This window comes from Capsicum annuum, chromosome 7 (genome assembly GCF_002878395.1).
Source record: "Capsicum annuum cultivar UCD-10X-F1 chromosome 7, UCD10Xv1.1, whole genome shotgun sequence".
Lineage (NCBI taxonomy): Eukaryota > Viridiplantae > Streptophyta > Magnoliopsida > Solanales > Solanaceae > Capsicum > Capsicum annuum.
In genome coordinates, this window is record NC_061117.1 from 24,440,636 (window position 1) to 24,456,056 (window position 15,421).

General features: G+C 32.6%; 1 protein-coding gene across 2 annotated transcripts; it reads right to left on the reverse strand.

The window, feature by feature from the left end:
• Positions 1–3,016: 3,016 nt before the first annotated feature.
• Positions 3,017–7,332, reverse strand: LOC107852733 (UDP-N-acetylglucosamine transporter UGNT1). 2 transcript variants are annotated; one of them, XM_016697771.2, is made up of 10 exons: positions 7,111–7,332; positions 6,805–6,881; positions 5,892–6,053; positions 5,640–5,773; positions 5,314–5,516; positions 5,168–5,212; positions 4,980–5,077; positions 4,006–4,113; positions 3,363–3,419; positions 3,017–3,264 (listed from the first exon to the last, which is right to left on the reverse strand). In XM_016697771.2, exons 1-10 carry the CDS (start codon positions 7,232–7,234, stop codon positions 3,190–3,192), a joined length of 1,083 nt encoding a protein of 360 aa, XP_016553257.1. In that variant the 5' UTR covers positions 7,235–7,332; the 3' UTR covers positions 3,017–3,189. The 2 variants fall into 2 exon arrangements, with proteins under 2 accessions (XP_016553257.1, XP_016553258.1); XM_016697772.2 differs by having other exon boundaries at positions 3,058–3,264; positions 5,314–5,378.
• Between the last annotated feature and the right edge of the window lie 8,089 nt (positions 7,333–15,421).

Here is a 15,421-nt window from a genome sequence, read left to right on the forward strand (position 1 = left end):
CAGAATAGGAAAGAAATAACTTTTTGAAGAAGATATGTTTTAAAGAGTCCAAAATTGGGCTTAAAAAAGTTAGATGGTTTCCCGAAGAATGCATGAGTTTAAACAACTCATGGCCCATAATCGTGATTTGATGACATGAGTTCATGTTGCCCTAAAAGAAGGATTGTACACTGGCGTGGTAGAGATGTAAAGCTCCAACCCTTGCAGCAACCTTTGCGGCAAACTCAGGTTGGGGCCTTGGCCGTTGAGTCAAGGGAGAATTCCATATAGCCCATGAAATTACACATTGTAGGGTGTACCATCTAGCTCAAAAGAGAAATAAAGAGAAGCGTCATGATTTAAAGAAGTTGTTTGGAAAGTTATCATATTAAGCCTATGTGTTCTTCTAATGTTTTATACCGATATGTTTTATGAAATGCTCTCACCTATGTTGTATAATGTATATTTTTTTTGGATTATCCTACGTACCAGTACATTTGTATTGACCCCCTATATTTCAGGTTCTGAGGCTCAGTCTCGGGGTCCTACTAAGCAGTAGATCTTTGTAATATGCTTGGAGTTGGTGAGCCTCCCTTATTTGTAAGGACTTATTTCATGTGATTTTTTCATTTGGTTTTTAGTTCATAGTCCAGCTAGGGGCCTTGTCCTGGTTTCATACAGATGTTATTTTCAGTATTGATAGAGATTTCGCAGACTGGTGTTAGATATTTTGATTCTTTGTGAAATTATTTCCATATTGACATATTTGGAATAAGAAGATGACCATGTTTCCGTTTTATTTTTTTCCGCATTTATATAGTGTATGAATTATGAGTGTGATTGCCAGTTAGAACAGGGTTCTTGAACCTCCAAGGTTTGGGATACCCATCAGGACTAGGGCCCCAGCTTGAGTCGTGACACATATTTTTTTAAAAAAAGATCGTAACTAATTGTTCAAAAGAGATTTTAAGCATATAAGGGTCGAACCTCATAAGAAAAATAACCAAAATGCCCCTAAGTTTACCCAAAAAAATTTCCAAAAACAGGTTACCATGGCTTGGTCTACAGGCCTTGGGTCCAACTCATATGTCTTGGGTTCAACCCATGGAAATCGAATGGGTTTTAGGGCCCTCATAACCCGACTCATGACTCCAACTCACGAGTCGTGGGTCTAACTCATGAGTCCTGGGCCAGAGATGTGGAAATCAGAGTAATTTTTCTGCTTTTTAGACCCTACTCAATACTTGATTCCATGATTCGTCGGTTCAACTCCTGAGTTGTGCATCAGAGTCTTGGGCCACTGACAACTTTGACAAGGCTTCAAAAAAATGGTCATAACTTTTTACTTCAACATCGGATTAAGGAAAAATTAGGAGCATTGGAAAGCTAATTCAAACATCTATCATTTGGTGGGTCTTAAGATCAAAAGTACTATATAATATAGGAGTTATGCTCGTTTGAAGCTAATTATAGCAAGACACTTCATGAGAAATCAATCGGTAAGGGAGGTTTTGACTTGGCTATGAATTCGCAGTTACTTGGGAACTAAATACATGTATAAATCACTTCCAATACTACAAAGACATGAAGTTTAATTTCACATATACTTGCAATTTATACAACATTTGATACGAAAGCTCTAAAAAAATTTAAAGGGTTACACAAATATGACAAAGACATTGAAAGAACTTCACCTATATGAACATAGAAGTAATGTCGCTTTGATTGTGAGTTGGATTTGCTCTTATAAATGTTCATGAATTTTGTACAGAACATGCCATAAAAGTGCTATGAATGTTGAGTGGAAAGAGGGAATGAAATGCTTACGTATGTAGCATCACCAATGCTATCACAAATAATAACACGTTCAAAGCTTTTATGCTACAGGAAATTTCAATTTGGTCTTGTGACATTGCACTAAGGTACTATTCAAATCGAAAGATACATTACTCTATGCGTGAACATAACTTGATCTTTGTGTCCTAGTTTATATTTAAAAAAGTGAGGGATTGATTAATTTGTGTTTAAATTAAATTAATAAAAAGTTTTAAATAAAGAGTTGTCTTTCAAATGAAAGGTGTGTCGTTTCGATTTGTTTCTTTTCGATAAAAGGGCGTATTCTTTCATCCTTTGGGTTCCACCTACTCTATTTATATCCAACTTCTTTAATTTTCAATGTAAGTTTTACAAAAAACACAGAGTGTCTTTACAGTTTTTCCCAAAAATAAATCTTTCTTCTCCAAAAGGTCAAATTAAAGTTCTTGTTTTTCAGATACTTTTTTTCACTATTAGCTTAGTGCAGAATTCCATAGGCTTGTTTGGGAGCAACTATTACTTTTAGGAAAGCGTTTTGCACGTATTTCTTCTTGTGTTCATAATATTAACCCTTCACCTTGTGTTCGTCTTCGTATATTTTGTATTCATGGAACATATTTTATAACACCCGCCCCACTCTCTTTTAAAAACACTATTAATATGTGCCAATCCAATAAATATATAACACATCTCGTTAATATATACGTAGGACACATTTGGTGTGAGGTATAAGGGGAGATAATTCTGAGAAATTTTTTAAATACTCCTTAAACTTTTGTTTGGTTGCAAAGTTTGGGATAGCTTATTTCAAGATTAATAATTGAAACTGAGATAAGTTACCCTTACCTCTAGGTGGAATAGTAATTATGTGATAACTTATCTTAGGATAAAATCTTTAAAATAACAAAAATATCCTCTCAAATCCTTCTATACATCACCAATATAAAAAGCCAACTAAGGTGAAGGATATTTTTGTAAACAATAACTTATTCTTGGAAATTATGCGTGCATATTTTTTTAATACGACAAACCAAATTGACAATAAGAAATAATACCAGGTCACATTCCAACACAATTAGTTCCAACATAGCTAATTATATCATAACTTATCTTCAAACCAAATGACCCCTAAGTAGTATATTTTAGGGGTCATTTGATTTTAATAAAGTTATAATGAACTTAGTTATGTTGGGATTAGTTGCGTCCTTCTTATACATAGACGTGCACCGAACTACTCTTTATAATAATAAATCTATATGATATGATATAAACATGAATTTTCCCTATAAATACATAATAGAGATTTCTACCAAAAGATAAGAGATTTAAACATTTGAATATATTACAGATTGATAGTGAATGTTCCTGAAGATGATGAACAACATTTAAGCACAGCTAAATGCCTTTGAGTTTACAGTAAGCATACAGACAAGATCCCAGAAAGCTAAGACACTGGCCAACAATATTCAGCTGTCATTGACAAAATGGTAGATATAAATATATATATCAGTAATGGTAACGAATTAAAACTAATCATAAATATATTGTAATGGATGTGTTATACTAACCAAATCAAATGGAAGTCCTCTGAAAACTAGCCAGCCAAATCCAACAGTAAACAAGTCCTACATGAAAGTCATTAGTTGTTACAAAAGAGCCCGGTGCACAAAGCATCCCATGTTAGCAGGGTCGGGGGGAAAGGCACACATACATGAAAGGAATCTACAAGAAAAGAAAAATAATCTAAGGGGCTTTCTTCATTTTCATTCTTCCACTTATATAGTTCAGGGGTGGAGCCACCATTTTAGCTACCGGTTAGGAAACTTTATGTTTAAAAATTCATTCGATATGTATAAACAATCTATTAAGAACCCACGGTAAACAAAAAGGATTGTGGTTTAGAACGAATAAACTAAAAATCCTAGCTTCTCCTTGGTTTATGTTCTTTTTAGCATTGTCCTCATCTTAATTAGGAATATTAATTCATGAAGAGCATCATCATTTATTCTGTTCCTATATTACAATTGAGAACAACAAAGATATTGAGGATTCTGAGAAATCATCTAGCCAATAAAGAAATTACTTTTCTATATGTGTTTCTTTTGAGTTCCTTTAGGAAATGACACTACAATAGTGAATTGTAAAAAGTTCCATAAATATTCCTGCAAAATGCGCATACATGATAATAGATTGGAGAAACATATTACACACCTTAAGATTTCCGCAGACTGTCTGTGTTAGTGCAGAATTGATAGTTGTATTTAGGAATACAGAATAGTTCAATAAAAAAGCCAGAGCACATGACAGAAAAATCACAGCCTGCAAAAATGTAAAAATTTAGCATGCAAAAAAAAATAATAATAATAGTCTCAAGCAGAACTATGTTTAGTGAATAACAAGAATAGTCATAACTCATAACTCACAAAGGTTGCTTTTGAGCGACATTGTCAATGAGGATTCATATAGCCGACCTCAACTTTCATGGGACTGAGGCATAATTATCGTTGTTCGCAATGGTTAATTAGGGAGGTTCCAAAATGTTAAAAATACCTATATTTGAGTCCTTTTTGGGATATAAATTAATGGTAGTATTACGTGTAGAACAAATTAATTATGTAAGTTTGTCTGAAATATTTTACTCCTTATATGAAAAGCTGATGTTCTACTACAGTTCATTGCGTACAAAAATTTCCAAGAATAAACAAATGCTCAATTTATCCTCAAAAAGGTATGTATGATGAACTGAAATGGCAACGTTCTACAGAAAGAGACTTGTTGAGTGCACAGAAATAATAATTCAACTCAAAACAGACTGAAGATATGTTATATAATTGTTAATTCTGAATGAATCTCGAATGAATAAAGGCACCGAAACCCCTCTTGAAAGTTACGAGTAAATCTTTCATCATGCTATCTTTTCTCCACTTGAAAGTACCTACTCTTTCCATTCACTATACTAAAAATAGATCTTCACGTGTCTACTTTTGCAAATCATGAGAAAATAATTTTCTTTCTTCGTTATTACCCTTAGCACTAATAACTCATTCCAAATCATTTCCAAGTCCTCTATGACTATACGCCAATTCATATGGATATCTTGGTAAAATATGCACTATGTTAAAGCTAGTAAACAAGACACTACCCTGAAGAACTAATTTAAAGAGGATTTCATGAAATAAAAGCACCTGAAAGCCGTGGGTGTACAAGTATGGAAAATTTCTTGTAGCTTCTAAGTCGCCTCTGTATGCTGTCCAAATTAGCAAAATGGGTGTACATATTATACCTGCAGCGTATCACATTGTCAAATACAAACAGATCAATGTCCTTACGTACCGCTGTATACACGGTCAGTATAACCATAGCAATTTCTTACCATTACACCACATCAAGCCGAAGCTGTTAAGGCCACTAGATTCTCCTATAAAAGAGATATCGGGATATATCAAAAACTTGTCCATGAAACTCAAGGAGACTCAACTGAGAAGACATAAAGCAGTAAAAAAAGACAGAGAGAGATACCAATCCTAGATATACACGCCAGGTATAATGCTGTGGTTATGTTTGAGATGAAAACAATGGTATAGCTGTAGAAGTCATAAGACAGGTCCCGAGCACCAGCAAGAAATGCACCGAGTATGATTATTCCTACACTGAAGGGACACTTGGTAGTGTGTCGTAAAGACTCGAAAATTAAATAGTAAAGTCCTACACGTAAAAACCTCCTGAAGACATAGATATTAAATTAAACTAGTATAAAAGATACTCATCTAAGCAATTACTAGGTATTCTTTGTATCATATGTTTGTATATACAAAAAGGATGATAAAGCTAGAATCATTGCTCACCATGTAACAACGTATGACGAATATTTTTTCCCTGCTAAAAAATATTCTGCCACCATTGTAAAGAAAACAGTTGTCCGCCTCAAAGTGGTGTACATAGGAACACTAATTCCACGAATAGATTCCATAGACACCAGCTGCCAGAGAAGAAAAAAAAGAAATGTTGCAGATTTACTTAAGAATCAAATGAAAAGAAAATAAGAAACACTACACAGTAATTAAGAAGATGAAATGGCTAGGAGTCATAATACTTACCATGTAAAGCAAATATGATAACGCCACGGGAGTACAACGCAGTATTGCCTTTAATGGTACGAGGTCCGTGGTGCGCGTAACCACAGGATGTGAATCCTGAACTGTGAAAGATATAATTCTCCAGCGTCTCAAAGCATAGAGGATCAAACTCGAACTTAGCATCTGCATATTATTAAAATATGTTTAACCTTACAATCCAGAAATTATCATATCTCCTAAAAGTCCAATGTTGTTCAACTAAATGACAATTCAGATTTTAGCAGTATTTTGGTCTACAGAGCAATTAAAGCTGCATACAATTCAAATGATATAACATCCAAGATCAGGGTGCTAAATTGATGTCATTCAAGCCTAAAACATCATAATGCCTATATACACACATGCAACTGTTTTATTTGCATAAATTTTAACCGAGCAAACATGTTTATCACCCGGAGATGGAACGAGAAAAAATGGACCATTTCTTCATATTCTGTCAAAAGTGCATTAAATTGGAACACGGAAGTATAATGATGACAAATTGATAAGCAATGGTATAGATTAGTTAGTCAGGTAAGTCAAGTATGCTCAGCAACTTCAGCTGAAGTCCTGCTTTACCTCAATTTGTCCATCAAACGAATTTCTTTGCATTTTCCGCATCCAACTCCTAAGGCATTAACAAGATTTTTATCCTTTTTTAGGTGTCATGGGAGCCGATAAAAGGAAATATGTTGACATGTAGTCCACCTTCGACAAGTGTAAAAATTTTAATCTTCACTTAAAATATGACAACCAAAGATATTAGATGGATGATTAATGCAACAATAGTGCAGTGCACAGCTTCCCATTTTTTACTAAACATTTACGACTAGGAAATCAGTACAAAGCATGTGATAATTCTGCATCTCAAATAAATCTAACATAAACAACTTACCTGAAAAAGTGTGATCACGTTTGCGCATGGAAATTTATAAGATGAAAGAGCTGCCTTATTGAATATGACCAAGAGAACTGCCAAAGAAAATCGAAGAAAGATAAAAAATTTATAAATTGAAACATGGTCGCGTTGCTCATAAGAGGATCAAATTCGAAGTAATTTTTAAGTACAACAATGTTGATCATGATAAACACCAAAAGAAGAAGAGCAGAGCTACAAAAATTTATCCCTTTTTCTGAGGGTTGAATAAATAAACATGCAAAGAATCCATATTTATTCTTAAAGAATAAAAAGAGTAATTACCAGCACAAGCCATGTAAGAGATGGCAACATAGACGCCTTTTTTGGTCATAGCTGTATTAGTAATAGAGCTTTTCTTGGTAAACATAGGCAAGTTTTGTGGTTCACCACTCTTTGAAGATTCCATGGATACAATTGTTAAAGTTGAAACGCAAGAAAGACAAGTGAAAAGAGAGAAAAAGCAGAGAGGAGTGAGTGTGTGTGTGTTGCACTTTTGATAACAATTGGACTTGGTATTTTGCCTTTTTATAAGTAAGGAAAAAGCACTAGTAATTGAGAAGAATTGTACTTCAGATTTTGTCTTTTAAATTAGGAAATAAAGTAATTGAAAAGAATTATTGACTTTGTATTAAGTAGTTGAGAAGAATTGGATCATGAATTTTGCTTTTTAAATAAGAAAAAAAATTAATTGTGAAGAATTGAATTTCAGATTTTACCTTTTTAATTAAGGAAAAAAATTAATTGATACGGATTTGACTTCATATTTTTCCTTTAGTAAAAAGTAAATGAGAAGTATTAGATTTCATATTTTGCTTTTTCATTAAGGAAAAGAGTAATTGAGTTACCAAAAAAAGATTAATTGATAAGAATTGGATTTAAGATTTTTCTTTATTAATTAAGAAAAAGCAATACAGAAGAATTGGATTTCAAACTTTAGTTTTTCTTAATTTTAAAAAAAAAGTACTTCAATTGAAAAGAATTTAATTTATGAAATGAATTGATTTCAGATTTCTTTTTAATTAAGAGAAAAAGTGATTGAGAAGAATTATACTTCAGCTTTTGTCTTTTAAATTAGAAAATAAAGTAATTGAAAAATATTATTCATTTTGTATCTGTAATTAAGAAATTAAGTAATTGAGAAGAATTAGATTACAAATTTTAACTTTTTCAATTAAGAAAATAAGTAATTGAGAAGAATTGGATTACAAATTTTTCTTTTTAACTAAGGAAAGAATTAATTGTGAAAAATTGAATTTTAGAATTTTCCTTTTTAATTAAGAAAAGAACAATTGAGAAGAATTGGATTTCATATTTTGCCTTTAGAAAAAAAGTAAATGAGAAGTATCGGATTTCGTATTTTGCTTTTTTATTAAGAAAAAGAGTAATTGAGCTACCAAAAAAAAAAGTAATTGATAAGAATTGAATTTAAGATTTTGCTTTGTTAATTAAGAAAAAATATTAGAGAAGAATTGAACTTCAGATTTTAGCTGTTCGTAATTTAAAAAGTACTTCAATTAAAAAGAGTTTGATTTCTCTTTTAATTAAGAAAAAAGTAATTAAAAAGAATTGATTTCAAATTTTATTTTCGTAATTAACAGAAAAAATAATTGAGAAGAATTAGACATCAATTTTTTCCTCTTTTAATTAAGTAAAAACATAATGGTTAAAAGAATGACTTCTAATTTTGTCTTTTTAACTAAGGAAAAAATATTAATGCTACCTTCTCTATGGTTGATAGGGTTAAGGTCTGATACCTATCATTCTTAGACGTCATTTTTAAGGATGCATTCAATATTTTGTTGTTGTTGTCATTGAGGGGTGTTTAAAGTTGTGAGATTAGATAACTTTTAAGGTTACCTAGACAAGTATTTCTTTTTTATTTTATTAATTCTTTTGATTTTCACTCAATATTTAGGATTTATTTAGGAATTAAGTTAGGTTAATCAAAACTTGCATTGAAACATCTCATTTGTGATAAATATTTGTCATCAAAGATTATTTAAATCTCAATGTTCAAACCTAAGACTTCCAATGAAGAAGAAATAGTTATTTACCAGAATATATAATGACGTTTAAGTTGTATACACTACCAAAGATAATGACAAATTTAGCTTACAAACTAAACGAAATAATTATTATAAATAATGTCCTCCGATCAGTTTAGTGAACTAACGTTATCTGCGATAGGAATAATTCATTTCATTAGTTGTCAAAACTTGTTCACTAAATTATAGAATTATAAATTATTATTATTTTTTTTTTTAAATAAATGATATGCATTTTCTACTTTTTTTGAAGACAAGCTTTGTTCACTAAAATAATCATAACTTTTTAAAAACGAAATGTTCTTTTTTTAAGTCAAATTATATGTAGGAACTAAAAATAATTGAAATATTTAACTTCAAATACTTAATAGTTAAATCAGGAAATAATAATAATATAACTAGTAGAGTAACAGAAGTAAGTGGTGCTGCCTGTAAAGTGAGGGTCCACTTAGATATTTGCTAGCCAGAGATTCTATTATTTTGGACTCTTCTTGTTTTGGTATTTTAATCATAATACAGATTACTGAATATTCCCACCATCCAATTTTGCAATTTTATTTTTGGGGAGTTTTGGAACAATCATAAAATTATTTTTATGCCATATTTAAGTTATAGATTAAATTCATAAAATTATTTATTAATTTTTTCATTAGAATAAATAATCTACATCTCATCTTTCATAATGCAATATTTTTTGAAATATGAACGCAAATATCTTATACACTAACGATCTTAATTTACTTTTTGAATTTTGTCTTTGCTTTTTGTTCTTTTTCCACTTGTAAATTATGCTTCCTATGCTTCAAAAAGAGTAAAGGCTAGTCTAAAATATTATTATTATTATTATTATTATTATTATTATTATTATTATTTCCGTGGCTGTCTTTTTCATCATGTGCCTAACTGAAATTATATATATTGAATAAAGTACAATTCAGTTAGTGGCTCATCTATTGCTCAATTATGAGATAATGTTTTCTTCTGTGTTCTTACAAAAGCATCACTTTTCGAGCAGATTTAACCTTTCTCATAAAGTTAAGGAATCAATGTAAAGTCTTACCCAGAAAAACACTCTCCTATTCTTTTTTATTCTTTTTGATAATAAAGAAGCCATTTTTATTTTTATTTTTTTAGAAAGGGCATTTATTGCATTAAACTAAAAAAAGTAATTATAAGTTTACAAGCTCTCTACTTTAGTCAGGGTTCAAAAATACAGTAGGATGGCATAGTCTTTCAAAAGCAATAGTTCTAAGTCTAATTCTTCTTTTAAAAAAGTTCTCGTGATGTCTGCCCAAACTGCTTTCTTTGCAAACAATGGGGCAACTTCAAAAAGCATCATGACGTCAAAGCTTCAACTCTTTGCCCCTTATTTTGCTAGTTTATCTGCTACTTCATTTTGTTCTCTATTGCAATTGGCCACCTCTAGGTTCCGTAGCCTTGTTAGCCTTGACCTGCAGTCAAAAATCAAAGCATCATAGTGGAGATTCCCGTTAGTAAGCATAGAAATGATTTCCAAGGAGTCAGTATTGATTTCAATGGGGAGAAAGTTGTTTTGTTCAACGATTTTGAGGCCTTTATTAAGGGATAGAAGCTCCATCATGTTGTTGGAGGATTTATGAAAACTTTTGCAGAAGCCAAGAACCCATCCCCCATTGCTAGTTCAAATGACCCCACTAATTCCTTATTTACCAGGGTTACCCAGGCATGATCCGTCCGTGTTGAGCTTGAAACCATTGTTATTAAGGGGTCCATCTTATGTTATTAGTTTCTAGATTAGGGATGCAAGAGTCTTTCTTGGTGAGGTGTTTATATTCTACAGCTTGGGAGTAAGCCTGGTGGAAGTTAGGAGGCATCTTTTTATTGTTATAAGTATTGTTTTTCTTGGAATTCTAGATGATCCAGATATAGTGTAATGCCCCAAAAATGGGTCTCGACACATCACACGGTGCTTAGGATCACAAGTGATCCCAAGCTAACCCTTGTACTTGCATACTACTAAGCAACTGATTTGCATATGTATAAAATGACTGAAGTTATTGTGTGAAAATATAATTATGATGAAATCTAGAAAAAAATGCAATACTGATACAATTTTACATTCTAATGAAACTGAAGAGCAGAACTGAAATTACATGACTGACTCTGACTGACATCTGTGAAACCTCTACTATACTGACTATAGAAAGGTGGGATGCGACTCTAACTACCACTAATCAATACATATGAGTAAGAAAGTAAAGTACATAAATAACATCTAACTGAAGTCCCCAAAGTAGGAGGACTATCATCTGTTGGTTGGAATCTGCAACTATCTGATCGTGATATATAGACTACAACTGAACTGGTACCTACATTATTAAATAATGTAGCACATAGACGTATATGCGGATAAGTACTTTTGAAATGTATTGAGCATATGGGGGTGAATGCATAAGTAAAATAATATCTCAATGTTCGTATAAACTTGTAAAATAATGCATGTTAAGTATAAATGAATCACATTGGTTGGAATAATTGAAAGCTGAAAATCATGAATCATGAATAATAAAACATATTGTATAAATCTCGTGAGTCATAGCACTTAGTTCTAAAAGCGTACTTTTACTCTTTCTGCTAGTAGACTAAGTAGAATTGAAGTTAAGTCTATTTTCAAATCATGCAGACAAAGTGAAAAAGGACTCACCTTTGTATCTGTAAACTAAAAGCTGAAATATCATAGATAATAACTTATGTAAAACAATATCTACATAAAATCGTGACTCTTTACACTTAGTTTCTAAAAGTTGTTCTGTTATTCTATTTTAGGACTTATGCTCTAGGGAGGTTCTTCTAACCAACATATACCATGTGAGCTATCATAGTGTCTAATGTCTAGTTTCCCTAAGGGAAAAACCTCACGTTAGGGAGAGGTGTCATACTCTTGCCAAGGAGTATAACCTGAGTTAAGTGATCACAATCTGTATCTGTATCCATATACAAATGGAATATAATTTGAATCTGTACCTACGTTAACTCGTTGTTCTGAGAAAGTAGGATGTGCTAAACCCACACTTCCCTCTTGGTGCTAAATACTACTCCCTTTAATCAGTATGCTCAATCTGAAGGAAATCCACTTTAAAATCTAGCAGAAAGGTTTGTAATGAAAAAACAATTATGCATCTGTCTGTTTTAAATTGTAATCAAACCTAATCTGTTTTCTATAAAATGTAATAAAAACTTAAATGTGGATTCCATATCTAAAATGAGGATCAATAGAACAAATCTTTCTCAAAGTCTTAATATAAGCTAGTCATAGGGTGCTTAAAAGAAAAATCTTCTCAAAATATCAATACTTAACTTAGGGCTTAAAACCCATGCTTTGAAACTCACATCAAATCATCAGAAAGTTCATACTCAATATTCTTCTTCAAATTCTTCAATAATTTCAGTCAAGATAATGAAATCAAAATCACAATGTGAATGTTATGAATCAAAACATGAGCATGCGATGTCTTGATGCACTAAAGCCTTTGAATCTTATGCTTTGTTTCATATAACTTGCAACATAATATCATTCTTAAATATCAATTGAAAATCTTTAAATCAAGCATAAATATAAGAGAACAAGCATGCACTTTAACACTTAGATCACTTTACAAATCCATAAAATCAAAAGAAGATAAGTTGAGCATAAATTCAACTTTAAAACTAGTTTTGGGCACAAGGATGAAAGAGTATCATTGTTCATAACCTCACATACCTTATTTGATAAATTGAATATGAAAGCTTGAACTTTGAATCTCTAATGGTATTCTTGAAGCTTATTCTTGAAGTTATTAAACCCGGAAGCTTGGATTATTAACCTTTTTGGATAAAATTTTGGGGAGTTCTTGGTGTTCTTGAATGGGCTAGGGTTTTCTTGGAGAGAGATGAATTATGATGTATCTAACGCTTTTGGGGCTAAAATTAAGTGTTATGGACGAATTTGGGTAAGGGAAAGTGACCAAAGTGCCCTTAGACCCTTTAGGAACTGAAATAGCGTGTGAAATAGTTTTGAAATACAATTGCCATCGTGTCACATCGCTAATCGCATTGATGACCGACGCATCACGTCTAAATCGCGTTGGCTTACTACCTCACACTGAAAATGCCATAACTTTTCGCTCAAGTATCAGATTACGGCAAAATTGGTATCATTGGAAAGATAATTCAATTCTCTTCAATTTGGTGGGTCTTGATATGTAAAATTCTATGTATATAAAAATTTATACATGTTCATAGTAGATCCTCTTAGAATCAAATTCCAAACTTTGAATGACTCAAAGGCTCTAAGCTCAACTTTGTTATAAGTGATTCTTATGAACATTTTTCACCTCAAAAGCACATCAAACACGAGGATAAAGATCATGAAATTTAGATTCACATGGGAATCATTTGTATTTTAGCTTATGCACGTAGGAACAATGGTTCAAAGACTATCCCAAAAATGTGGGTATTATAGATAGACAGGAAGGATATTATGCCAATCAAAGAGGTGATCGTACGTAGTAGAACTAAAAAAATTTTGGGTTGAGCATCAATCAGAGAGGGGGAGGTTGTTGGTAGGGAAATTGGGAGCTATGGAGTGGGGTTTATTAGTTAGTGCATTTCCCAGAAGGAAAAAAGGATAAGACATTTAAAGAAGATATGAGTGGTGCCTTCTAAGTGATGGCCACAGATGTCACAGTTAGCATTTGGCTTGATTCCTCTCTTTGAAAAGGTAAGGTTGGTGGGGAGTCTATCATGTTGTCCCAACTATAGAAAAGTTTTGAACTTGGGAGGGGGGGGATTTTAGCCTTCCAGATCCAATTGTAGGGAGAAATGAGATGGTAGATATTTTATTAGCAAGAAAGTTATAGGTGCTCTTGTTAAAAAATAGGTTATTCCCAGTAATTCTCTAGATACGTTCATCTTATGTAGCCTTGGTATTGGGAAAGAAGGTATTGGTAATGGTTTAGATAATCTTTTCTGGGATGACAATTGAGAGGTTTGTGAATTCCCAAGTGCCATCCTTCCAGACTTCAAAGAGAGTAGTTTCCAGGAAGTGTTGAGATAGAGGGTCCTGAATGATATTTTCAAGGGGTTCACAGTGAATGGACTAGGAGGAGGCTGATAGACAAATATCCCAGTTTATATGGATATTCTTCTAAGTTCTTAAACTATTAGGTTTGCAAGCCATACCTTGGGGGCTATACTTATTTTTAAGGTTTTGAGCCCAGATGGCATTAGGATGCTTATGAAGCCTCCAGGCTATGCTGGTAAGCATGGTGATGTTTCTCAAAGAGGCTAGGTAAAGACCTAGACCCCCATTGTACCTTGGGGCAGTTAAGGTCTGCCAGCTCCAGAGGTGCATTTTCTTTTTTTGGGGGGGTAGGTCCCTAGCCAAAGTTTATCTAAACTTTGTAAATCATCTTATGTATTTTTAAAGAAAGAAAAATCTATTGAATGACATGGTTAGAGGTGTTGGTTAAGAAAGATTTAGTGAGCGTAGTTCTGTTAGCCATATTAAGGAACTTGGATTTTCAACCAGCAAGTTAAGTTTTAAGTTATCAATAATGAATCAGTAATACCTATTGGAAGGTTTTTTTTTATGAAAATAGGGAAGCCCAGGTACTTGCCAAAATTTTCCTTGGTTTGAATGCCAAGAAGTGTGGCTAGTTTGTTCTTATTCTTTTGGGAGCAGTTATTGGAGAAGATAACTTTGGACTTTTGTGGGTTGATTTTCTATCTAGAATGGTAGGTGAAGCTTTTGATAGTATTTTTTATGGTCTCACAGTTACTCTTATTAGCAGCAGCAATTAGAGTCATATTATCAGCAAAGAATAGGAGAAGAGTTTGGGGCTTTTTTTGTTGATGGAAATGGGGGTCCAAGTAAGGATATCTACTTCATGGCTGATTCTCTTAAAAAGTAACTCCGTGATCATGATAAATATGTATGGTAGGATAGGGTCTTCTTGTCTAATACCCTTGGTGGGGTTAAAGAAAGGGGTTTTCTCACCATTTATCAAAATAGATATAGAAGAGGTATAGATACATGATATGATGAGAGTGACTAGCTTTGGGGAGACATTGAAGAAGTAGAGGGTTTGTCTTAAGAAGGACCATTTTAGCCTGTCAAAGGCTTTTTCCAGGTCTATCTTTAGAATCATATTAGCAGATTTATCCTTTATTTTTCTAAAGTGATTAATAATCTCTTGGATAATGATAGTATTGTTTGAGGTCCTTTTGTTGGGGAGGAAAATAGATTGAGTAGGTTTGATAAGATTGGTGAGGATGGGTTTTAGCCTGTTAACTAAGATCTTGGTCACAATCTTATACAGAGTATTGTAAAGTCTAATGGGTCTAAAGTTTCTTAAATTTATAGCATTGATACATTTGGGATTGAGGAAAAGATAAGTGGTATTGACTCTAGAATCCATGGTAGAGGAGTTGAAAGTATCAATACAGAATTTAGTGGTAGTAGGTTCCATGATGTGCCAGTACTTTTGATACATTAGGGGATGGATACCATCAGGTCTAGGGGCCTTGCA

What these genes read in the sequence shown, in the direction of transcription:
- LOC107852733 (XM_016697771.2), bottom strand. Translation starts at nt 7,234, where the DNA reads ATGGAATCTTCAAAGAGTGGTGAACCACAAAACTTGCCTATGTTTACC. An exon ending in TATCATATTTGCTTTACATG is followed by an intron (nt 5,774 to 5,891) that starts GTAAGTATTATG and finishes CTTCTCTGGCAG; the next exon opens with CTGGTGTCTATGGAATCTAT. An exon ending in GGCGTGTATATCTAGGATTG is followed by an intron (nt 5,213 to 5,313) that starts GTATCTCTCTCT and finishes TCTCTTTTATAG; the next exon opens with GAGAATCTAGTGGCCTTAAC.